The 25,917-nt window shown below is 33.6% G+C and overlaps 2 protein-coding genes across 2 annotated transcripts; both read left to right on the top strand.

Moving 5' to 3' along the window:
- The first annotated feature begins 1,419 nt into the window (after positions 1-1,419).
- LOC145619369 (transcription factor MYBS3-like) lies at positions 1,420-7,237 on the top strand. The gene is made up of 3 exons (XM_081674048.1): positions 1,420-2,141; positions 4,796-4,992; positions 6,474-7,237. The coding sequence occupies exons 1-3, from the start codon at positions 1,781-1,783 to the stop codon at positions 7,002-7,004; spliced, it is 1,089 nt and encodes a 362-aa protein (XP_081530174.1). The 5' UTR covers positions 1,420-1,780; the 3' UTR covers positions 7,005-7,237.
- Positions 7,238-22,035: 14,798 nt separating this feature from the next.
- LOC145621005 (histidine-containing phosphotransfer protein 4-like) lies at positions 22,036-23,945 on the top strand. The gene is made up of 6 exons (XM_081675745.1): positions 22,036-22,484; positions 22,585-22,715; positions 22,831-22,899; positions 23,008-23,079; positions 23,428-23,500; positions 23,647-23,945. Exons 1-6 carry the CDS (start codon positions 22,425-22,427, stop codon positions 23,692-23,694), a joined length of 453 nt encoding a protein of 150 aa, XP_081531871.1. The 5' UTR covers positions 22,036-22,424; the 3' UTR covers positions 23,695-23,945.
- The last annotated feature ends 1,972 nt before the right edge of the window (positions 23,946-25,917 follow it).

Raw genomic sequence — 25,917 nt, 5'->3', positions numbered from 1 at the left:
GTTACTTAAGGGGTTCGTTCAGGGGTTACTTGAAGGGTTCGGTTAGATCAGAGCCTTAGGGGTTAATCAAGGAGTTAATCGGTCAGGGGTTACTCGAGGCGTTACTCGGTCAAGGGTTACTTGAGGAGTTCGGTTAGAAGTTACTAAAGGGTTAATCGGTCATTGGTTACTTTTGTTTATGTTAAAACTGAACCTGGCCTAAATCATAGAATATTGTTGTCTAATTGATAATTGATTCATTATTCTTTTTCTCACCTACTTTCTTTTTGTTCATAGGATTAATGATATTGCTATCATTAATATTTATTGCTATATTTTTAAATATAATATTTCATAAAAATTTAATTCAGCAAAGATAAGTTATATAAGTTCAACAAAGTTAAAGTCATCACAAATAAAATAATTTTTACAAAAATATGTCCAATTAAGTAAAAATTAGTTTTAATCATTAAAAAATAACGACATTAATAAACAAATACAAGAGTAGCTAATTAGTAAAATAAGTTTCTGTTTCAAAAAAAAAAAAAGGTAAAATAAGTTTCAATCTCTAAAAACAATTTAAATTTAGTAAAAATAAGTTTTAATTAAGTAAATTGAATTCACTAAAAATATATTTTAAGTCAAGCAAATATACTACGGAATTGTATAAATACTCGTATTAAATAAAGTGAAGAGAGCATAATCTTTGTATTAATCCTAGGAGTAGATCAGTACCATAACAAACTCATAAAGAGTAGGATAGTACAGTTGTCTACTCCTTGTCAAGATTATGTTTAGCTGGTAATATCTATCCATAATTACTCTAATGATCGTACAAAAGCTGTACAATTGTATCTTATAATTAAAATCTGTCTAATCTTTGATTTCTTTCCCTCTAATACAAATTATGTTCGATCTCTTACCTTACACAGATGTTACTTATTTTATTTAAACGCGTTGTTATAAATAATATAAACATCAAAGTTGTAACATTTCCTTTTAAAAAGTCTCCAGCTCTCCGCATTATCTTACGTTTTTAAAAACTAACTCTGCATTATCTTTGCATTTAACTCACTTACAGCTAATATATTAGAATTACACATTTACTACATAATAGTATAAACCTCATGTTTTATCCTCTCAACAATGACACTTACAATAACAACAATCTTTATAATAACCAAAACTAGATCTAAAATATCACTACAAGTTTCTGGTCGATAATAATAATACTCCCTCCATTTCATAATAAATAAATACTACGTATAATACTCCGTACATAGTATGAACACGAAATAAAAAGGAAAAAGAAAGCAGGCAGGACATTGGATTCACTCCACACATGACACACACCGCGTTAATTCATTCTCCTCCTTGATCTCTTCTCCTCTCATTTACTGTATAATCCTTTTATAACTCCCTTTTTTGGAAACTAATTATCCCCCTTTTTCTTTCTTTCTTCCTCCTATAAATATTTCATTAACACACAAAAACTTCACAAAAAATAAATAAAAAAAATCACTCACTATCTATTTACTCTTCTTCTTCAAATCATAAAATCAAAATCAAAATCAAAATTCAAAAAATTTCATCTAATCAAATACACCCAATTTCAATCATATCCAATCCAATCCAATCTACCCAATTTTACAATTATATATTCATAAATCATATTCCAATCTCACCATTTTATTTCATTTCATCAACCCAAATTCCAAAAAAAAAAGTTTTAATTTTTGTTACAACCCCACATGCAAATCCATTTTTTCTGAAAAAATTGACAAACCCATTTAACTCCACCATGACAAGGCGGTGTTCTCATTGTTCAAATAACGGTCATAACTCTCGAACATGCCCAACTCGCGGCGGCGTCACCGCTAGCTCAACCGCCGGCGCCGGCGGCTCTTCCGTCTGCGGCGGCGCGAGCGGCGGCGGAGGTGGTGGTGGTGGGGTTAGGTTGTTTGGGGTGAGACTGACAGATGGGTCATTCATGAAGAAGAGTGCAAGTATGGGAAATCTGTCGTTGTGTCACTCAAATTCATCAGCTGCTGCTTCACCCAATAATAATAATGCTAATTCTGCTTCTGATGATCATGGGTATCTTTCTGATGATCCTAATCATGCTTCTTGCTCATCTAATCGTCGTTCTGAGAGGAAGAAAGGTGGGTCTTTTTTTTTTTTTTTTTTTTTTTTTTAAATTTTTAAAATTGATTATTTGGATTGTTTATGTATTTTTTTAGCTTTTTTTGGGTATTTTTTAATGTTATTTTTGGTTGTGCAATGAGTAAATATCTGTTGATTTTTATGTGTTTATTTTAAGCATTTAAGTATGGTTTTGAGAAATTAGGATAAAGCCAATATATGTGATGTGGGATTTGAGCAAGTGGATATCAGTTGGTAAAATTATTGTTTTTGTTTTGTTTTTTTTTTTGTTTTTTTTTTTAAAAAAAATTATGATGAAGTTGGTGGATTAGTGATAAATGATGATGGATACAGTTGGTTCTGGTTTTGTAACTTGTTTTTAATCATATGTATTCCGTATGTTAAATAACTTGACAATTCCAATTCCAATTATACTAATGTGATAAACTCTTTAAAGGATATTGATATAGTAGCAAATAACCCTTTTAGTGCTGGCCTGCTGGGGAGTTGTGAGCCTTGTGACTCTTGCGAGTGAATAGAGTACGAGTCCGGAATCATACAATATTACGTAATCTCCTTGTCCAGGACCATATGATAGTAGTTGAAGGGCGTGATCGCGTGAGAGGGTTGTGAGTGAAGGATGTACTAGTCTGGGACCATACAATAGTACGTAATTCAGGATCATAGTATAGTAGTTGAGAGGTGGGAGTGAAGGGGATAGATATAAGATGTTACACCTGTGCATAGAAACCAAATATTGGAATTGTGGTGTTGCTGTGTTGGTCTGTTGGAAAGGAATGATGGATGGTATATTGGGAAAATGGCTATCAGCCCATTTTGATTTTGGGGGAGTGTATAGATGTTCCACATATTATTTTGTTATCGGAATTTTTTGATGGGAAGATGTTGGTGGTTGTGCTGTTGAATAGTAATGCTTGATTCTCAAGGGGATTAGACATTCACGCTTTTTTATAATTTTAAGCATTGGTGGTCCTGGTATTAGAGAATTTATGGATAGCCCCTTATCCTAATAGAAGATTAGTTTAGTAGTATGTGTGTTCAAGGTATACTGTTGCATACGACAGTACAAGCTGAGATAATTCGCTGTATTGAGTCATGTTGTTGTGGGGATCCATGTCTCTAGTATTGTTCCATTGATTACTCAGATTTTTGGGAGAGTTTTGTAGGTTCTTGGACTAATCAAAGCTTTCTGATCATAATTGATTGTGTGTGAATGTCTCTTATATGTGGTATTGTTAATGATACGGGGCATGACTCATAAGGATGTGCTAATGCACTGTAGAAGGGCAGTGTGTTTTTAGTCACGTAAAAGTTATAGATTGTTTGAATTCAGTAGTCACAAGGTGCATATACAACATTTGCTGATCTTGGGGCTCTGTATATTTGACCAATGTGATGGTGGGTATGTTTAATTTCATCAATTTGTATCGGTGTATGTTTCAAGAAGTTGCTGACTGCTGGGTTGCAGCAATGAGCATGGATAATGGTGGCATTACCAACTGCGAAAAGTGACTTTACATTTCTTGTTTTTATTCTGCAACTACTACGCATGAATGGCCTATGACGAAGACCGAGATGTTTGCTGGGTGTCAACTCAGGACTCCTGAACATTTCATGTGAATGGCCTTGGAGTTGCAGGTGGATTAGAAGGGAGCAGTTGGATTGGTGTGTCATGACTTGGTGTAATTAGTGAAAAAGCAAGAAACACTATTGATGAGCAAGATAAGATATGTATTTTAGGGTGAGGGAGTAGCTGCTCTTTCTCATCTTGTCCAATTTTCACTGGGGAGGGGGGAGGAAGGAGGAAGGTTGGTGTGAGTGTGGATAGATATGAGGGAAGGGTGCCAGAGGCTGGTTGCCTTTGGGTTGGCCCATTGTCTGAGATAGGTAGGAGTAGGACAGGCAGTGGCTGGCGTACCATGTTAAAAAGCGGGGCCTGATTTGTCTCATGTTGTTCCAACATCGTGCATCAATAATGTTTTGAGAATACTCGTGAGTTCATTGGTAGTATAGTAAGGTTGCCTAGCACTACCCTTTTATCTCCTCAGCTTTGAATGGCCTCACATGCTTTCATAAACTGAAATTGTTTTTGCCAACCTTGTTGACATTCTTTTGTTGGTTTTAGCACCTGTCTTGATGGTTGTGGTTTTGTCTTCTGAATTCTCTATGCCCTTTTACTATGAACTTGTGGAATGTGTCCATGTCAGGCTGTCAGCTATATGGAGTCTACCTAAACTTTGGAAGATTTTTTAATCAGCTGATGAAGCTTTGATTGCCCTCCTCCCCCCTTCCGTGATTTTTGCTTAAGCTACATTGTATTTGGAGACAAACCATAGACATATGGTTTGCTGCAAAGATGTTGTTTTTCCTGATTTCGATAATTACAGTTTTCCTAGATGCTAAATTTGTTTGCCTATAATCTTATTGAAGTAAACTCTTGCTATTTTCTTTTCTTGCGAGGAACTGAAATCTGCAGATGTGAACGTTCATCATTCCTGTAGATATGAATGAGTTTCATCTCATCATATAGTTTGGCCAATTGGCCTGATATCTGAATTGCTATTTTCCTCTCTTCTTTGTATGGAACTGAAAACTGCAAATGTGAATGATTTCATCTTATCATATAAGATTGCTGTTGTAATACTGTTTTCAGGTAAACCATGGACAGAGGAGGAGCATCGTTTATTCTTAATTGGTCTGCAGAAGTTGGGTAAAGGAGATTGGAGAGGGATTGCACGCAGTTATGTGGTGTCGAGGACTCCTACCCAGGTGGCAAGTCATGCTCAGAAGTACTATATTCGACAGAAGAATGCCAGTCATAGAAAGAGGAGATCTAGCCTTTTTGACATGGTTAGTTTTTTTTTTTTTTTTTACCCTGATTTTATGCTACACTGATGGTAATGGCATGTATACGACGCCATTTTGTATTCACCTTTCTTTGTATCCTCCCCATATTGTGAATAAATAGAGAATTAAGCTTCATGGATAACATAAATTTTGCATGAACAAGTGGCAATGTATCGTCTGGTATCTCAGTATTAATTCATGATATTTTTTGCAGCACAGAACAGGTGACAAGAATGTAGAACCTGATTTTTTTAATTAGAAAAAAAATACGGACTAATAAGTTTAAGATGTCACTTACATAAGAAAGTTGGTAAATTTGTGAAAGAAAAAATAGTCTCATTGGGATTTGCTTGTCATTTCTGGTTATCCTTATTAAATGATGAACATGGGGACATGTGAGATGTGGAGAGATATTTAGGATAGTCAACAGTTAGTCTCTTCTTTGACTGTATATTGTTCATATATGTGTCATGGCCAAATCTATGAGCCTGCTTACATTTGACTCTTTAAGGACAATTATACCCTTTTTTGTTTGTTCTCTTTACAATAATGTATTTAGTGGTGATTCCAAGGTCCACTTTCTACCTTATTGCCTGACTTTGTCTATCATTGCCCTTTGTATCTCCTTACAAATCCATCAATACTATCATTTGAGGTGCCAGTAAATGTAATATTTGCATGGAGGTGGACACGACAACTCAATCATGTATCTGAGTTCTGTTGGTCTTTGAGTGTTGGACACAGAACATGCCGCCTTCTAGAAGTGTCTTTGCTACCTAGAAATCCACATGTATGAGTTGGTTATGTTAATGTTTGGAAACAATAGTGTGGAATGGGGCCTTATGCTTCACTTTCAGCTAGTTCAGTAACTGACAATTTGATGGCTGTCACTATAGATCCACCATAGTATCTGGCTAACTCATACTAAGATTGCATTTATGAGGCAGCAATAGTCTATTGGTCTGATTTATAACATGCTGTGTGGTATCTTGAAGGTTTTCCCATGTCTGAAAGAGAACAAATCTCCTACTTGCTAAATCGCTCGTGGTTTGTCTCTCTAGCTAATGATTTATTGCACTGTAGGGCTGAGGCCTGTAATACACTGGTTGTCTGTATGTTTAGAAGTCTTAGAATTTATTTTTCAATACTCAATAGTGCCTTGTGTTTAAGGCATATTAGTTTGTTCGAGTTGAATTTGTATAGGTTTGTAGGGTTCATGAGTGAATGGTTAACAATACTGCTACAATTTAAACACAAAGAAGTAGAGTTCGCCTAATAGTACTATATGTGCATAGTTTTGAACTGTTTTCCCACTAACCATGTTTTAGGCCTTGATTTCCTAGCCACTTATTATTCTAGAAATAATTATTTATTACTAAATTTCATCTGGATGTACATGCTCATACTCGGAAAATTGTTTTTAAAAGAACTTATTGAACAATTTTGGTCATTTAATCCATATTGTTATATTTCCTATGTTTCAGGTAACTGAAGAGCCTGAGACTGTGCCTGAAGAACAATTACTCCCCCCTCCGCCTGAACCTAGAGAAACTGATAACGCAACCTCACTGCCATCATTAGATCTCTCTCTTAGTACTGAGCCTGAGCCCATGGAAGCCACTTCCACAGAAGAAGTTAAAGCAAATAATGAGACTCAGTCACTCCCAAACAACTTGACACCTTCTGTTCCCGCTTTCTATGTACCCATTCCATATCCACCCTTCTGGACACAACCCACAATCCACCCCGAAGAGGATAAAATGGGTGAAATCTCACAGCAGCATCAGGTCCTAAAGCCCACCCCAGTGCTTCGGAAAGAACCTGTGAATGTTGATGAACTTGTGGGACTGTCTCAACTCAATCTCAGTGAGACTGAAAATTCCCATGTAGTTCCTCCTCAGCTCTCTCTTAGTCTTCTTAGTGCTCCATCTCGACAATCAGCATTTCATGCAAGTGTTCCTGTTAGCAGCTTAGACCTTACTGAAGGAAAGAACAGCGTGATTCAAGCAGTCTGACGGATATGAAGGAGAGAATCTTTTATCCATCTGTTGGATATCTTCTGATTTGTCTGATGTAAACTATCTTTATTGTAGCTGGTAATAGGGTGCTGATAGAAGTTCTTAGCTTTCTTCTGTCTTTGGCTTATGAACCTAATAGATTAAATTTTATTAGTTGATTTACATTCTTTCTCCCTGTAAGAAAACTAGAATATTTCAATAATTGAGAAAAAAAAAATAGAATGAAACAAAATGCCCATCTTGTACATCAGCTTTGAAGTATCGTATTTCTCCTGTCGGTTATCGGATACCCTCTCTTTTCTTCTATTGTCATGAAATTTTAAGTTATAACCAAATAGTTAGATATTATCAGGACTAATCACACCATGTATTGCTGCAGATTGTTTCATGCATGTCTTCTCATTTCATTTGTGGTAAAGAAGGACATGGTGGTGGGTAATGTTTAATTGGGAAGAATAAGAATATATGGGGAATAGTTATGAGCAATAACTATAAAATTCTAAGGATCATATTTATTAAATTAAGGAGATGAGAAATTAGGAAGTAAAAGAGGTGAGAGAATTAAGGAAAATTTTACAATAATTTAAAGATGGAGAACACAGCTTTTTGTTTTGATTTTTATAAATAAGATGTGGGCCCCACAAAATAGGGGCCGAGGGACCTCATGGTGTAGTGGCACAGCCGCATAGGAGGTCACCTCCCATCCTCGAGATGCGAGATTCGATCCTCATCAGCGACAAATCCCATCCATATCCCTCAAGGACACTGTCAGTTAGGTTTCTTGTGATAGAAGCTTATATTTGAGATCCGGTTGACCTTATCACGTAAAAAAAAAAATAAAAAAAAATAAAAAGAGAGAGGGCTGCTCTCCCTATGAGCTAGCCCTAATATCAATTGTGGTCTTTATGACTATACAAGAACAAGAGTGAATTTGGTGGTTGAAAGAGGAAACCAAATGAGCACAGGGAGAAGTGGGAAGAAAGGAGATGGAGAGAAAAAAGAAACGAAGGGCCCACAATATCACACATTTCATGCACAAAGAGAGATAACAACCTACCATCACATGGTTAAACCAATTGCCAAATCAGTAGGTAGGTCAATCTTATTAGTATCAACCTTGCTATCAATATTTCTTGTTGCTACCATGCATTTTATTAGTATTGTATTTCTTTTTATATGTGTGAATCGACATCAGAACATTGTTGGTAAAATTAAGCTTTTAAATTTAGTTGATAAATGCAACAATTTTAAAGCTAGGTCAACCCTCATTGAATATCTCCAACAATGACAAGAATGCGAAAAGAGTTGGGGGAGATAAAACATCATCAAACTTGAGTTGGATTATCTTGATTTTATTCTTAGGCTATGTTTAGTAAAGAGCTTTGGAGAGCTGTTTTTTTTCTTAGGTTATGTTTAGTAAAGAGTTAATTTAGGTGTTTGGTAAATATCTTATTAAATTAAAAGAGCTTTTTTAGTTTAAAAAGCTCTTTTAGAAAGCTCATCATTATAGCCTTGAAATTAGCTTATTGAACAATTAGTTTTTTAGGTTTTGAATATAATGAGACAACTAACAATTAACAGCTATTTCAACTTTTATATATAAAAAAACCAATTATTTACCAAACACTTTTAAACAATTAGCTATTTACATCAGCTAGTCAAACTAGCTAATGTAACCACTACCAATTAATCAAACCAGTTAATACAATCAGTTATATCAATCAGCTACCAGCTAATTACCATACAAGACCTTAATTTTTTTATTTCTTCTTATATCCCCCCCCCCCCCCCCTTTTTTCCAAACCTTCAAGGCGCACCTCCAACTAGTTACACCAATCATTGCTTGGTATTTTACCATTTATAATAGGTGCTATTGTCTTGATTAGAAATTCCTAATGTAGTTATGAAAGGCTAAGATATCTCATGATAAACTTGTAAATAAACCAATAGAGCAAAATTTTTGCCAAGAAGTAAAATGAGAAATAATCATTTCCGCTAGATTGACATGGATCTATACATAATCATTATGAAATTCAGATTTCAACACATGAAATCAAATCGTGTAATAGACAAAATTCATCTTGACAAATAAAAAAATTAAAAAATAAAATCATATACTACATATATCATATAAAAACGTGCATCACCATTTATAATATAATGCAGGATCATTCCTTGGCTTGCATAACTATTTATAGATGTAGGGTCATTCTGCAGAGTTAAGTCTAAAATAGGTGACTCAATTCTTGCAAAATATAGGAAAAGGGGACTCAATTTATTTTAAAGAGGAAAAGGGGACTGGGCTAGAACGGGCTTGGGTTATCGGTGGGTTTTAATTAATTAAGGGGAAATAATTGAGTCCCCTTGGTTAAACAATTGAGTCCCTTTGGTTAACCAATTAAAAAAAAGTATGCTTTTTTTTTGTTAATATTTTAATTTGTAAAGAATTGAGTCCCTAATTTTTTATTTTAATACAGTCCATAATTTATTTTTAATTTCAGGGCTCTGCAAGTATCTATTGAAACTACTGATGTGTGCTTCTGCTACAAAAGAAAGACAAATAAGCTATAACCATGAAGATGAAGAACATGCTTTGGTTTTTTTTTTTTTTGTTAAGAAATTATTATTGAAAGAATTATTTTTTTGGATAACAAATTTTAAAAAAACAAAGCTTTTGTTGTTGCACTCTCTTAATTTCAAACGATTATATTTCAGATCATATAATGTTGCTGTCTCGGGTGGACATGGAGGTGTAAGAGCTGAGTGTGCACTGTGCAGCGAGGGGAGTGTTATCTCGTAATGGAAGAACTCCTACTGATCTAGTTCTTGAAGATATTGATGTTTTGATATTTCAAAAAAAAAAAAAAAAAAAAAAGATATTGATGTTTTGAATGGTGGCTTTAATGCCTTTTCTTGAAAAAAGGGGGGAATGTTGTTGCACACTTAGTTGCCAGGCTAGTTTCTATGGGTGGGGTTGAACAATTGTTTCTGAGTTCTTTTCCGCATAGTGTATCCACTATTGTGGACCTGGATGTAATTTAACTCCTTGATTAATATTAAGCCTCACGTTTCTTTAAAAAAAAAAAAAAAAAAGAATGATTAATGAAGGTACTAAATTCATTTGGTTTAATCAAGACAATAATGAGAGACTTAATTCTTTACAAGGGACTTAATTCTTCTTGGGTTAAATGTGAGTTAAGTCACCTAAAAACACCCCTTTAACTGGAAATTTAACCTCAGTCCCCTTTTCCTCCATAAAATAAATTGAGTCCCCTTTCCCCATACTTTGCAACAATTGAGTCCCCTGTTTTATACTTAACTCTCATTCCGCATGACTAGAGTTGATACAAGCTGAACACCCCCATTTAAAGTTGAGATTATTTATTGATTTTCTTTAATCGTACTTTAAAATTTATTTGGTTTTAACTAATTACGCAAATATTGTATTTCAATACACTAGAAAAACCCTTTGTAAAAAAAAAAAAAATGCAAAATATCCACAATAGAAAAGTGGATTCGAACCTAAGTGTTTAGGACGTCTCTATACAAGCCCTCAACCTTTGCCACTAGTAGTTTGGGGTTTTAGTAGGCCATTAGTCCTACACTCCTAATACATCACTATTGTGGTTTTAAAGCTTTAATTAAAACAAATGTTGCAGACGTCATTAGCTATGTTTTGGCGCCATTTTTGAAGTGATCGCAGTAGTGTTCAACTGTCTGCTCCCTTTGTTGATCATTCTCAATAAAATTCGGCGCAAATATTGTAAGTAATATATAAGATTTCTGCTTGATTTTTGAATTAATTGATTTGTTACCCGATAATTAGGGTTTTTTTATTTGGAATTTCTGCCCCTTTTTCAAAGTTGTTCATTTATATTGTTCAATTTAATTGTTTCAAGGGTTGAATCAAGCCAATTCTTCCTTTATTAAGCTTCAATTGCTTGCTTATATCGTATTTATGTAATAATTATAATCTTGTTTATGGAATAGTTTGTAGTTAATCAAATCTATTGTTGTACCCATTTAATCTAATTTATTTTCATCATGAGATTCTTCTCCAGACAATTTTTCTATATAATTGGAGTATGGAATAGATTATGATTATCCGTTCCTTTTTGATTTTTACATTTGTAATCTTTTCGTGAGAGAAAAATGGTCAAAGCGTAAAAAAACCAAATGAATTGGAGGGGGTTTAAAGGGTTTTATTGAAAATACGAGTCCTAATTTTTATTTGAGCTTTGTTACAAGTGGTAACATTTATGGAGGAAAATATTGTCCCCTTTTTAATTAGGCTGCACGAAGCAAAGACATAGAGGAGCTAGCGTGCAGAGCAATCGTAAGCTACTTCACTTAAGAAGAAGAAAGGGTTTTAGACCTTTAGTGAAATTATGAAGAGTCTTAAATTATGGCGGATTTGAGTAATGTGACAATTGTTGTCCGTGAAAGTCTAAAAGGGATATATGACATGAGTAGGTTAAACAAAAGGCTATTATGTACTACCTCCGTTAATTATTATCTGCAATTTAAGAATATTTTATATCTCATAAATAATACACCAAAGTTGCAGATGACTATTAACGGAGGTTGTATATCTCATAGAGAAACAATGGGGTGCAAGCATGTGGGGATAAAAGTTATTTATTCTGTTTGATTGGCATTGGAAAAAAGGGATTGATGAGATTCTCATGCATTGTACTGTATTACTCCTTCTGTCTTTTAAAGATTGCTCCATTTGACTTTTCATGGTCTCTAAGACTTTAAGACACATTTTTAATCATTATATCCCCATTTCTGGACATGTAAATTCTTAAAAAAATGCAGCTTAAAAAATGTACATCGAAATGCATTCAATAAGATCCTACGCGAGTGTTTTTTTTTTAATAGATTAATGAGAATTTGTGGTCAAATTTTGTTGAAGTTTGACCCAAACAAATGTAATGGGGCAATCTTTAGGGGACAAAGTAAGTGTAAACTGCCAATAGGTTGCTTTCAGTCTCAAATGGAGCAATATTACAAGAACTACCTTTGCTAATTGCACCATGATATGAGGTGTAACGAAAATGTAGTATGTAAATGTGCTTTAAAAAGGCATCCAGTATATTAGCACCCATGTAAGAAATGCAAACATACTTTGTCCAGTGATTTATTATCAACAGAACTGAAGGGTGGCCTGCTTGGTGATTTTCCTAAGCCCTAGGCATGTTTCTCTTTGTGGTTTCTACATGGCTTTTTTTTTTTGTTTTTGGGTATTCCAGCTACTTGTATTTGCTAACAAATAATATCTTAAAATTCAATTTACATTGTGAAGATTCCCCATGGCAAAGAATATGTTTTTTTTTTTTTTTTTTTTTTTAATTATGATTTACGAAGTCTTATTCTTGTGAGATACAGTTATTAAATTAGATAGTTGTTGTCTGGACTATATGTGATATTCTTTCTTATGTATGTGAGGAGACTATCATGTGCTGGAAACCATTGAACTTTATACATTTTGTCAATTCCCTATCTATAGATAGATACTAGCAACAGCCATCAAAGATCTTTCCAAGTTCAATAATTTTTACAGTGCTAAAAGTATTACTTATTGACTATTTAACTGTGTTTGCTTTTGTATGATTTGTGTTCAGTTTGCTCCTGATCTAATCAGCTGAAATCAGTCAATGTGATGAGCTGTTAATTATTAATAACTCACACTCTCTGCAGCCTCTGACTATTATAAAACTTATAAACCATTATGTGACCTGTATGAAGAATAGGTCACTGCTTATTGTGCAGACCATTTTTTAGCACTTGGCTATTAAATGCTTATCTCGGGGCTCATTCTGTACTGCTATAAAGCCTTAGCTGGGCTATGGTTATCACTTATTATCAACCCTTAGTTTCCTTTTTAACTCTTCTATTAGTGGCTCTAGGCTATTTGAATATTTTATTTTATTTTATTTATTTATTTTTTTATGTAGTGTATCTTCCAAGTGGTCCAGACATGAAGATTTAATTCCATTAAAGTTGGGTTTTGGCTTTTCATACAACAAATATTGTACTATTTTCTATACCAATTAACCCTCCCCTAAGTTGGGAAAGATTGAAACATCTTGTTTTGTGTAAGAATTATGGAGATTCTATTCTGTGGTTGCTTTTAGTTTCTTTTGATAAAGCTGTGCGAAGTGATTTGCTCAGGGCCATTACTGATCGCTTGTAATCTGACATAAGCACTTAGCTGATTTAGTTAGTTCTTTTGTATAAGCAGACATGGATTTAAAATGGGCTCATTGATCTTACATTTTGGCCGTACTTATGATTTGCTGAAGTCTGGGTTTTCATTTATTTTGCAATGTCTACCTTGGTCCTTCAATCCTTGCTAGTCTTCAAGCTTGGTTTGTTGGTAATGAAGAATCATCATACTTGATATCATATATATCAACGGGAAAAGCATGTTGTGGTTGTTTAGAACATGATATTAAGGTGGGGTCAGTGGGGATGAGGGAATAAATTGAATAGAAGGTATATAATTGGCATATAACTTTGTCTGTAGTGTCAGTTATATGTATTATTCTCTACTAAGAAGAATCTAGAAACTCAGAAGCAGCATGTAGTATCACAGTTTTAAACTAGGAAATTATCTCTTGTCTGTCATCACATATACTGTCGTCTGTTGCTCATAGAACGTATTATGTGTTACTATCTTCCTTTACTAGTTGCAGGTTTTATCTTTTGTTTCATATTGATTGAAACCAATCATTCTTTAGCTTTTGATTATAATGGATATAAGAAAATAGCACAATTGTTGTTTGTACTTCTTATTTGTTGTGAGGTGGCAGAAAGTTATTGCAATTTGGATTTAGGGTCTAACATAATTACATAAAGAGACTCTTTGTGATAGGGGTAACTGAGTAAAGATGCCTATGACCATCTTTTATCATGTTCCGAGAAGGAACCTCTTTAGACGTTTCACTTCATATAAGGTTAATGTTGATCTCATTGTTGTGGTGTAATGTTATCTGCTCATACAGTATCTGAAAAGTTCTAGAGGTTCTACTAAATTTTTGCTGCATCAGTAGATTTTTGTCTCTAGATCTTAGTTATTTCTATTGTTCTTTTGTGGCTGTGAATAGAAACCGCTTTAAAATTTTAATCTAGTCCTAATTACAGTTACCATTGTGCATAAACATTGTAGAAGCTTGTACATGTGCAAAATGCGTTCTTGTTTTTCTCTCCTGGTCCCTGCTTCAAAGTTATGATTACATTTGTAAATTGAATGGCTAACTAGTAATGTAAATACATTTTTATTTGTTACTTATGTTGGTTACACCTTTCTAATTTACTGTTGTTTCTTGCATACTATAGGTCCTGATATTAGCCTTTTGAAAATGGATGCCTATTTCTGCTTGCGTTTTGGTACTTTTAATAGTCGTTTTCATGGAATATGAAATTTTACTGGCTGACTTACCTGTTGTTTGGGAATATCTTTTCTGGCTACAATAGTATGCCACTACTTTGGTCATCTTAAGCACCATCTTTTTCTCAAATTCTTACCATTCGCATCTCTTCCACCACCATAACCTCCCCATCTTCTGTTTCTAGAAGGTTTCACTGTCTATTGTTTCTACTGCATATAATTTCTTAATTATTGTAAGGTAGTATGCTCAGATCTGCAGGCCAGATCCTAGAGAGTGGGGGGGCAGGGGAGGACAAGGAAAATCCTAACCCGGAAAACCCTTAAGGGTGTGATTCTAATTTATCAACTTAGATTTAGATTATGTTTCTTGAATGACCCTATATTGCCTCTTTAGAAGGATTAAATATATTGTACTGTATTCTGTTTCATATAAAGTGCCTTTTCATCAATTGCTAAATTTTGTTATTACCCATAGCAATTTAGCTAAGAACTAGTGAAGATTCATTATAAAGTTATGTAATCCCTTTATCTAGAAAGAAGAGGTGGGCTGCTGCCTGCTAGCCTACCTTTACACCCCACCACCTCCAACTTAAAGAAATTGTTACCTAATTTTTCCAGTACGAGAATAATCCGTATTGAAATTAACATAAATGTCTTTTCAATTCCTAACTACTTTGGAGGTCCTTTTGAAAAGGCCTTTAGCTTGGAGTTTTATTTAACAAGCTTTTACTTTCTTTTCATAACATTTCTAATTATTTTTGTAAACATCAATGCTTAACTTTTGTAACATGTATACTAGTGCAGAATTCCTTAAACTAAATGAATGAATTGTAGAACGGTGCATGGATTATTATATACCCCAGATCTAATTAAATTTTGGATTGTGTGCTAAGTATTCAAAACTTGCAAATAATTGCAACAATTATAGTAAGTTACCTTGAATTTGATTGCTTAAAAAAGGATTATAAGAAAAGTTGCCTTGATTATTTACACTTGCTCTTAATAGATACTAATATACTTTGTTTTGATCCCGGGTTTAATGCTGGAACTTGATCAATTTTTTTACTTGTAAAATTTATTGTTTCTTTTTTTTTTTTGAAAACATAAAATTTATTGTTTCTGTTTCTTCTCCTAATATTGATTGCGCATTCTTACGTGTGTTTTCTAATAACTTATATTTAATTTGGTGCTGGCAGCTTGGAATTGTTAAGTCAGAAATATGATGCTCACAAAACTCTTTTTTGTCTTTGGTCAAGGTATATTGATTTCCCAGCCTTTAAAACTCTTACTCTTTCAATTCTACATTTTTTATTTAATCTCCCATATATGTAGCAGAGAAGGATTAGAGGTTGATCTACTATTAATTGAGTATCAGCTTAGTGTTATAATACATATACAAGTATTAATTTATGCATGATTTATTACTTTATCAGTCACTATTATCGTCCACACATCTTTTTTTGGAATGTCTACATCTCTTATATACATATCTTGTGCATAAAGTACACATAAGTACATGACTTAATCGAAATCTTCAACAATGTTTGAATGACTTTTGATTAGATTTAGTTTGATTATGAAAAGTTTTCTTCATAACCCCTGAATTAGTGTTTTGCTAACAAAAATTTGATACTAATAAAATAAGGGTATGTCATAGATTTTAAATACAGATTTAAGTATTGGATACACATTTTTTCAAAAAAGTATTGTATACACATGATTCTGGAAGAGCTATTGTTTTTGAATTAAGAGGGAATAAAACATGTCATTTCATGAAGATAGTGATGCATAGTTTTTGTGATCTTTTCACGTTTTCTCTTCTCCTTTTTCCTTACTTCCACTTAAAAGTACTAGTGATATTTAAAGCTTATGTTTAAGAAGGGTATTTTTCGACTAAATTTGTTATTTTTCTCAATTAAAGGGCTTTTATATATATCATGTCTTATAACCTTGATTAAGCCTTTAAATAATCTTTCATTTGTTTCGCACATTTATTCCCCACTCATGGGATTAAGGCTTTGAAAGATATAATTGTCTTTTGATTGATTGATTCTGCACATTTATTCCAACAGTCATAGATAATCATATATGAAAGAAACTGAGTTCAATCTATACATTTAAAAAAGTGGCATTTATAAGCATCGTTCTTAATTAAGTTGTGTATACACGTGATGGGAATATGAGTACATATTACAAGAAATTGGAAAAAATAAAGAATTCTTTTTATAGAAAATTCTCGTACTAAGTTGGAAACTCTCTTGAGATGGAAATTACATAAAAAGTCCTAAGCTGCAGTTACAATCTCGGGATGATGAGGATGAATATATGATAGTAGTCTAGTAGATGAACAGATCTAAGAAGTTTGATAACTTTTCATAATATCTGAGTCTGACACTTAACATTTACCCGTGTTGAGTGTTGACACACATACCCAAGTGCGTGTAACACAAAGTGACAAATAGATTGTACAACTTTTGAGTAGATTGTGCAGACAAATGCTAGTAGGGATAGTAAAGGCTTTTTATTGTAGATGCTACTATGCTTAATGATGTCTATTCAGGCTTGGGATACTTCTGATGATGAGAATAATTTATGCTGCAATCAGAATATCTGCAAAAAGGTCCGTATGTAAGTTGCCATGAAACAAACATCTATATGATTGCTATCGTATGCATAAGTTTCTTAGATTATTCTTGTGAGCGCATTCTTGATGGACTATAGAGAATACTATTTTTTTTTATTTTTTTTTAAAAAAAATTAAAATCCTGAAAGGCAGCTAATTTCTTGACATGGCAGCCCTTATGTGTCTCAAGAGTCCTTTTTATTGAGGCTTCATATTCACTTAATAAATCATGTACTTCATGGAGCACTAATTTGTGCAAGTGAAATTCTATATTTATGGTACCAATACCCTTATTATATCTTGAAGATTCAACAGTATCCTATCATCTCACCATTATTCGGAGCAGCTTATCTTTTGCAAGATATGGTTATCTTTGCTTGATAAGTTCAAATATTATAATTACTAAAACCAAGAACCAACCCTCAAATACAATTATATGTATCCTTTCCTCCCAATAGTATGGTTTCCATTCTCAAAGTACTGTAGTATATTGGTATATAAGAGTTTATGGAGCCCCCCTCCTTCCCCTCTTTATTAAAATTATATCCTAGGAAGGAATATATACAGTACTGAACTGGTAGTTCCCAATTGTTGCAGAAACCATTAGGAAAAGAAAAAGAGGAGTATCAAACATCATGAAGACTTTGACATATGTAAAACACTAGAGGTGATGTACGAAATGATCCTTTTATGTTGAAGGCCATCTTTGATGTAAATAATTTCACAACGTAATAATTAGCGTGTTTAGACTAGTTTAATACAAAGTACATAATTTCTGGAATACTTCTTTTTGTTTTGAAAGAAGATTAAGGTAGGTTGAAGCATGCAACATTTCATAAAAGACTATACATATAAAGTATTTGGATATTCCATTGTAATTGTACATTTGTTATTAGTAAGTTTTTCCGCCAATTATAATTGAGCCCCACACCCACTCACTTCTTTTTTCACTCCTTAATCTCTGTGCAGAAGACAAGATATAATTTTTATGATGAGACGGAGGGAGTAACTATACTAAGCATAGTCAAAACTCTCTCTTCTCCCTCTCCCTCTTTTATGTTTCTCAAGTGATCATTACTGTTCTTTATATGTACTCATACTTTCTTTTTTTCTCCACTGAGAATGTATTTATGGAATTGCAATGCAACGTTTCGAGTTTGTGGCTAGGATAAGGGAATTTCCTGCTTTTGTCTATCCTTGCCCTAGTATGATGCTGCAAACATGAAGTGATTTAAAGCAGTAAGTGTTGCTGCGTGCTTAAATTTCATCCATGCTACTAGTATTAATGTTGTCCAGGTCGGGATTCTTATCAACATAAGAGACAGTGATTGAAGAAAAGAACCACTACATATGCCTGTAGGAAACATGAGATCATATTCTGATCCCCCTCCACCCACACACCTATCTTTTACTCCTAATTCTTTAACAAAGGAGTAGATGTGACCACGCATTTACATAAAGGAAACATTGTAGAGGTTGCATGTGTAGGAAAGAGGAGTCTGATTTTCACTTCCCCCAACTCTCACTTCACTTGGCCTATAGAATCAGAATAAAGGGAGAATCTCTTCTTTTCTCTGGACTTTCTTTACCAATTAACAATCTGCAATTTTTTTTTTCTCTGCAGTAAGGTGAACAAGGAGGACATGACAATGACTGATGATTGAAAGGTAAATATTTTACATCTATCATTATTGTGACTTTTTTTCCCCATTGTTACCTTTTCCTTTTCTGGTTATCAGTGATTCTCTTATCGTTGGTGTCTGCTATTTTGGGTATTCTTGGCCCAAAGAATCGAACTTAGTGTTCTTGAGCAATGAGAAATATCCTGGGATTGGCTGTTTAACCAGAATTTTAACTTCATATTAATTGATAGCATTAGATGAAAATTAAATTGCGGTTTTTGGATACCTCAAATTTAGAATAATGGTTTTCAACCAAAAAGAGCAATGAGAAATATCCTGGGATTGGCTGTTTAACCAGAATTTTAACTTCATATTAATTGATAGCATTAGATGAAAATTAAATTGCGGTTTTTGGATACCTCAAATTTAGAATAATGGTTTTCAACCAAAAAAAAAAAAAAAAAAAAAAAAATCCAATTATCGAGTCTTTTATTAGTTTTTGGTTTGGAAAATACATACTGTTGGTAGTAATACTGCTAGTAGCTTACGGTATCTTATGCAGAATCTTTATTTCTCAAAAGAGGTGAATATATGTAGGAATATATTAAATCAAGTCATTTCCTGAAGTGTATTACTATAATATTGTATGAACAGAATAAATTTAGTGTGTTTACATTTTAAATTTAGACAAGCATCACAACTGTGTTGAAGCAAAGTTGCTGCTAGATAGCACAATTTAAGAGTAATTTTTCTCTCCCTGAATTTAACAAGGAAATATAGTCAAAATCTTATGATTCTGCTTTTTGGACGAGGACGGTAGGTTTAGTGTTACCTATATTTGTCCCAATATAGAAGAGTTAGTCCCTTAATTTTGATCCTTCATCTTCCAAAGACACTGTTTTACTTGACACTCTTAAGCTCTTAGAGGTAGTACTAGCCTTTTAGAAGATATGTTCTTGCATATTAAACTAAACTTAATTATTCCAAAAGAGGTTATTAAGGATAATGAATTATTACAAAAGTTGGCACCTAGAAATTGAAATTTAGTTTTTCATTCTAACCTACAAATAAGTAGGATTCGTTGTTTGTTAACTAGTTGTTTATAAATTGTTTTTGTTGAGTGCCTGTCATTTCTTGCATAACTTATATTCCTTTTGTGATTGATACATCTGCAATCTCTTAATATAATGAGAATCTTCATAACATGTTGTTAAATCAAGCTCCTGTTTCGTCCAAAATAAGGAAAAGAGGAAAACAATTCTTAGCTTTGGCTCTTTTAAGATAGATTCTTCTGTCTTATGCTACAAATATTATAGTACTCGAGAATATGATATCTAATCCTAAAAATGATCTTTATGGTTAGGAAAGTAGGGCAATCACAACTAAATGTGGTATATGCCAAGCAATTGTTTTTGCTAAGTGAATCATATGTTTTATGATTGTTTAAAGTGCCTTTTTACCATGAATTGCCTACAATTGTAGGCTTGTTTCATACTCAATACAAAATTATGGGCCTGGTCACAACTTAAAAAAATGTTCCCAGGGCATTGAGCATTTGAGCCGGAAAACTGCTGCTCAACCCCTATCAAACCGACCTGGTTGAGCAGTCCCATGACTAATATAGTTTGAACTTGATTAGTAGGGCCAGAAAAAACTGCTGCCCAAGCCTGTCTTGAATCAGGTTAGGATTAGCTGTATTTTGCCACAATTTCAGGTTTTTTGTGTCTCTGGAAAGGGATGAATGTATTTCAACCTTATTTTAAAACTAATATTATTTCCTGAACAATGCATGGTATCTTTTTTTCTAAAAGTAAGAGATAAATAAATAATGTGGCTTGTAACTTTTGATACTTGACATAAAATGTTGGTATGATTGTTTTGATGTGTGGTTGGAGGCAATGTGCCAAACTAATGAACGGCGTTATAACTTATAACTTATAACAATGATTTCGTATACAACTGTGGAGGTTCAATTTTCTAAAATATTACAAGCAATAACTGAAAGGGGTTTCAAAAGAGGTTGAAGGGGTCAAATAGGTGTATGTATAAAAATTAACCCAGTTCTTTAATTCTATTTATTTTTTTTATTTTTATTTTTTTTTAATTATTGATAGCGACCTACATTAGAAATCCTCACTTCATCAATTGGGTTATGGGTAGATGATTGGCAACTCCATTTTAGTCTGTTTTTTAAATAGATAGTATAGGTAGCAAATAAGAAGGTTATGGTTTTATACTTTACTATAGATATCAATATAAAGAAAAGAGCCCTTAGAATTAGTTTGCTTTATTACATTGGGGGATTGACGAGATTTGATCAAGATGTATGTAGCCCAAGTGCCTATTTTGTAACTTGAATATATTAGTAGATGTTCAGTGACAATCTGTGTTTTTAAGGTAAAAAGGCTTGAGGATAAAGGTCTGGTTTCTTCTGATTTATGTTTCTTAGACAACGAAGTGGATAATTGTGGTTAATTGGCATAAAGTTTAATTACTTATATTTGCAAGCTACACAACACACTAGGTAAATATTTGAACATCTTTCGTTCAAAAAGCTGTGTAAGCTCTCAATTTATACTGTCCGATGAAGTATAAGTTAATTTAAATGAGGATGAATCAGAAAGTGTCAATGCATTACAATGTTTTGTACAGGTTTGTTAAGTGTTACCCAACTGTCAAATTTCTGTCGCAAGGATCAATTTTCTATATTACTTTAACTTGTTATATGCTCTGTTTTTTTTTTTTTTTTTTTTTTTTTTTTTTTTTTTTTTTTTTTTGGAACAGAGAATATTCTCTCTCAAGAAATCATAATCGTCAGGTATGGTGAAGTATCCCCCATACTTCTTGCCCATCTAGAGTTCCCATTCATGTGAAAAGAATTGACAAAAAGGGGCTTTATAATTGCTTTCTGGTCGTTAATGTACTCAAGGGCAGAGTTTCTACTTGTATCTTTGCTAGTTGGCATATCAGAGTGTTCTCTATTCTTTTTGGTTGATTCAGTTTCTAGGTGGTACACTTATTGAATATGAGCATTCTAGCTAGACTCAAGAGCACCAAATGGAAAATAGTACATCATGCACCCAAGTGTACAGAGTTTGGTGCAACCACTGGCTTGTGTACTAGACCGTGTGTCTGGGTGGCTTATGCATTACATGTGCCAGTCTTGAACATTTTACGTGTCAGTGCATGTGGTGCACGCCTATCTACATCAGGGCGTACCATATAAGCAGTGTGGTGAAGATATTTACACGCAGTATAAAAGATGAGAAAAAGTTTAATCAAAACCTTGTACTTTACAGTATCAAATAAGAATTGAGTGCATCAAAAGCTATTGCAGATCACTGGAGAATACAGCAAAATTTGGAATCTGCAGGAGCTAATTTTTACGGCCAATAAAATGACAAACAAGCCAGGTTTGTCCGTCTGATATTTATTTTTTAAGCTCTTTCCTGCAGAACTAAAGGCAAAATGCTATTCCTATTTCACAGTGCATCCATTATCTGTTGCTTTTATGCTCCATACCATATCGTTCCTCTCACAATCATTTTATTGTGGCCCCCTGATATCCCTACTTCAGAACATTCTCTCTTCTCTCTTTTTCTCTTTCCTCTCCTGGAATCCTACTATATAAACACCATTTGGTGTGTCCTTATGATATCAACTAACACTCAAGCCTCACTTGAGAGTTTTAAAGCACACCGACACTATTCCGTACTCCGTACTCTGTACACTCACAACCAAATTCATTTCCTTACACAAGTACCACTATCACAGTAATGGAGCGTAACCAAGTGCATCGTCAAGTTGCTCAAATGAGACAATCTTTCTTTGATCAGGTTTCCTTTGTTCCCCTTCTAACCTACTTGGTTCTTGGAATTAGGATATGTAATTTGTTATCTTTATTGTCTCCTTGCTTAATAATGGATTGTTTTGCAGGGATTTTTGGATGAGCAATTTGTTCAGCTAGAAGAATTGCAGGATGACACCAACCCGAATTTCGTAGAGGAAGTTGCAACTCTTTTCTATAGAGATTCAGGAAGGTTGCTAACCAATCTAGAGCAAGCAATGTAAGCCATTTTCTTCAATGAAATTCTCAAGTTATTATGTAACCAGTTAGCAAGCCTGATACTTAAACAGCTAATAACATGGACAATAGTAACAAAGTTTTTCCTCTGTTTACAGGGAAAGGAGTCCACTAGACTTTGTTAGATTGGACAACATCATGCAACAGTTCAAAGGAAGTTGCTCAAGGTACATAATAAAAAAATGAACAGCTACATATTTGATAAACTTAATGATTATTTATGAGTAACAGTCTTTGGTTTTGAAAGCTTACCACATAGTTTTCTGTTGGTGCAGCATCGGAGCCAAGAGGGTGAGAAATGAATGCAATCAGTTCAAAGAATATTGCAGGGCAGGAAACAGTGATGGGTAATTCTCTTGGTCCCGGAATCTTTGTTTAATCAGTCTAACTTAAATAGTCTGTCAGCTTGAGAAAAGGGTATTACATGTGTTGAAGACACTCTAATTCTCGCTATTAACTTAAGATCATTTTTGAGATTCTGTAAGAACCTAAGGCGGTTGCCCATTTTAATAACTTGAGATATCAATTAAAGTTACTCATGGATCGTTACATACCTTATTAGACACCAACAAACTTGACGTAATAAATTTTAATGAACAAATCTTAGCACCAACTGCTGGCCAGTGTAGGAACTATATTTTGTTTTTTTTCGGCTCTTTAATTTCTTGCCTTATGCTTTTGCATGGTGTGAGCAGCTGCATGAGGACTTTTCAGCAGTTGAAGAGGGAATATGCGACTCTTAAAAGGAAACTTGAATCCTACTTTCAGGTTTTTATATTCACATTATTTCGGCTATTCCAATTATTCCTTCATTTGATTTGAAAGAAAATATCAGTACTTTTTTGTTATTCCTGTCGCCATTAATGTTACTACGTATTCTCTGTGTTGCTAACTACTTTGTTAATGATTTTCAGTTGGTTAGACAAGTTGGGCCCAGGGATATGGCTACTCGCCCACGCTAGATAGATGGTGTACTAGGAGAAGTGGCTCAGAAACATGATTGGTGAACTTCATACCAGATTATGGTCTAGAAATTTTAGCTGTTGGAGCATTTAGGCCCTGTTTCTTCATCTTTACCTGATGTAAATGGGAGTGTTTAGCATGTTTTACTTTGCTTTAACTCCCGTATGTTAGAGATATATGTTGTACGAGTCTTATGTTGAACGTAATGAAGGTTAATGATAATTTCACGCTGCAGTTGATTAATGGTCTACTTGTCTTCTAGAACTTAAAATCTTTATTCACTGTCCGAGAATTAGCAGGAAACAGTAAGGCCCTTGAAGAGCATGAAAACTGCTCAATTTGATTGTAATAAAAACCAAAACTCGACGTAATCAACATTAGAGATGCGATGTGGTTGGAATGAAAAAGAAGTCAATTGAAACATTAAGATGTTAATTGAAAAAGTGCAGGTGTACTGTCAACTTTTTCATTCTCGTGTGACTTATACAATTGCTGTTGATGTTCTAGTGTGACTTCTATAGCTGGTGGTGTTGATGAGTTTATCGATATCTTCGTGTTTTTATTGAAGTTATGCTTAGGAGCAAGTCAGATAAGCTAGAATATAACTTAACAATGTCGTCAAAGTTATGTTGAGGTTTTAGGTGGTGAACCTGCATGTCTTGTTGGCAAGCCTGCTTGTTTTGGTTGTTAGTCACTTAGTCCTACTTTATAAGAGAAACCACAAGTATCTGTCTTTCATACTTCACAGGCTATGATGGCAATCAGAAAATAAATCAAGAATCTAGTAAAATTACTTACTTTCTTATCTCTAAATAATACGCCATATTTCATTTAAAATATTTAAAATAAATAAGCCATTCACTTATCACCATTAACGGTAGCCTTAGACAAAAAGTTGAGAAGCGTGGACATTTTAGTGGCTAAATGGAGATACAAAAATTCTTAATATTGAAAGATAATTATGGTATCTTAGCTCAATTCCTTAATTGGCGCTCAGGTCGTATGTGGTCTATTAGTTGGATTTAGTGGTACAATTTCTTCAATTTCGACACGTATAATGTGGAATTCTTGCCTATTTGTCATAGTGCTGGCTTGTTGGTTATACAAAGAAAGGTAAAACAATCATAACTTGCACATATGCTATTCTAGAAACTTAGTTACATAAAGATAGTCCTTTTCAGCAAAACCAAAAATGTGGACATGTTAGAGCTTCAAACTAAAAGATGTATATGTGAGTTGTGACAGATTCTTCGTTGTGGGACAATTCAAGTTAGAAAAGGTATGAAGAAGCATCCAATTCTAACTTAGAATTGATCATTTCTGATAGAGAAAGTAGGTGTTTGGATGCATTGGACCTAATCCTTGATACAAACGTAACTATTGAGGATATTTTTAGAAAATTGTACAAAAACCTTAATTAGAGAATTATACATGATAAACAAAGTAATCATTGGTATTTAGAAAAGATGAACACTACTTGTAATGTTTAACTATTGTTAGCAGTGGCGGGGTTAAAGTCTTGACATATTGTCCACTATCACATTGAATAAACCAACTCCTCCACTCCAAAACTTGTGACAATTATGAGCAAATTTAAGTTTAGTCTCGATGAAATTTAAAGGGGACTCACTTGACAAGGAAAGTAGAGGAAATTCACGGGGATACAACTCATAGAAGGTGGGGAGTGATGCCACTACTTTTTACCTCAATCTCAATTATTATCACTTGCGCATCTACCAGGGGTTAAGGGTATTGGTACTATAGTCATGATTATCTTGAAAGTGTCTTGTTTAATAAAATAACAAATAATTTTTTTTTTTTTTAATTTTTGAGCAATAGATACTTCACAATGTTTAAAGCATTATTTTTAGGTTGTTTGAATTAGGAAAATTGTATTAGCAAAATAATAATATTTTTTTTATATGTAATCATAGAGAAAAAAAAAAGACACAGAATTTTAAAACCACATAATTAAAGTTGCCAAGTATATAAAAATTAAATTGACTCATAATAATATAATCACTATACAGTGAGGAAAAAAAAAACTAGTACAAATAAACACTCATCGTTTTTTTTATTTGACGGAATCAAACATTCATTTTAAAACTTAATTATCATATTAGATCTGATATCATAATATAGGTTTAAAAAATTAAGAAGCTAAAATCTGATATCATATTAGATTTTGGAAAATTTGCTTAGCAGGTTGGAGTGTATGTCGA

This window comes from Chenopodium album, chromosome 27 (genome assembly GCF_948465745.1).
Source record: "Chenopodium album chromosome 27, dcCheAlbu1.1, whole genome shotgun sequence".
Lineage (NCBI taxonomy): Eukaryota > Viridiplantae > Streptophyta > Magnoliopsida > Caryophyllales > Amaranthaceae > Chenopodium > Chenopodium album.
This window is presented reverse-complemented; position numbering and strand designations above follow the sequence as displayed.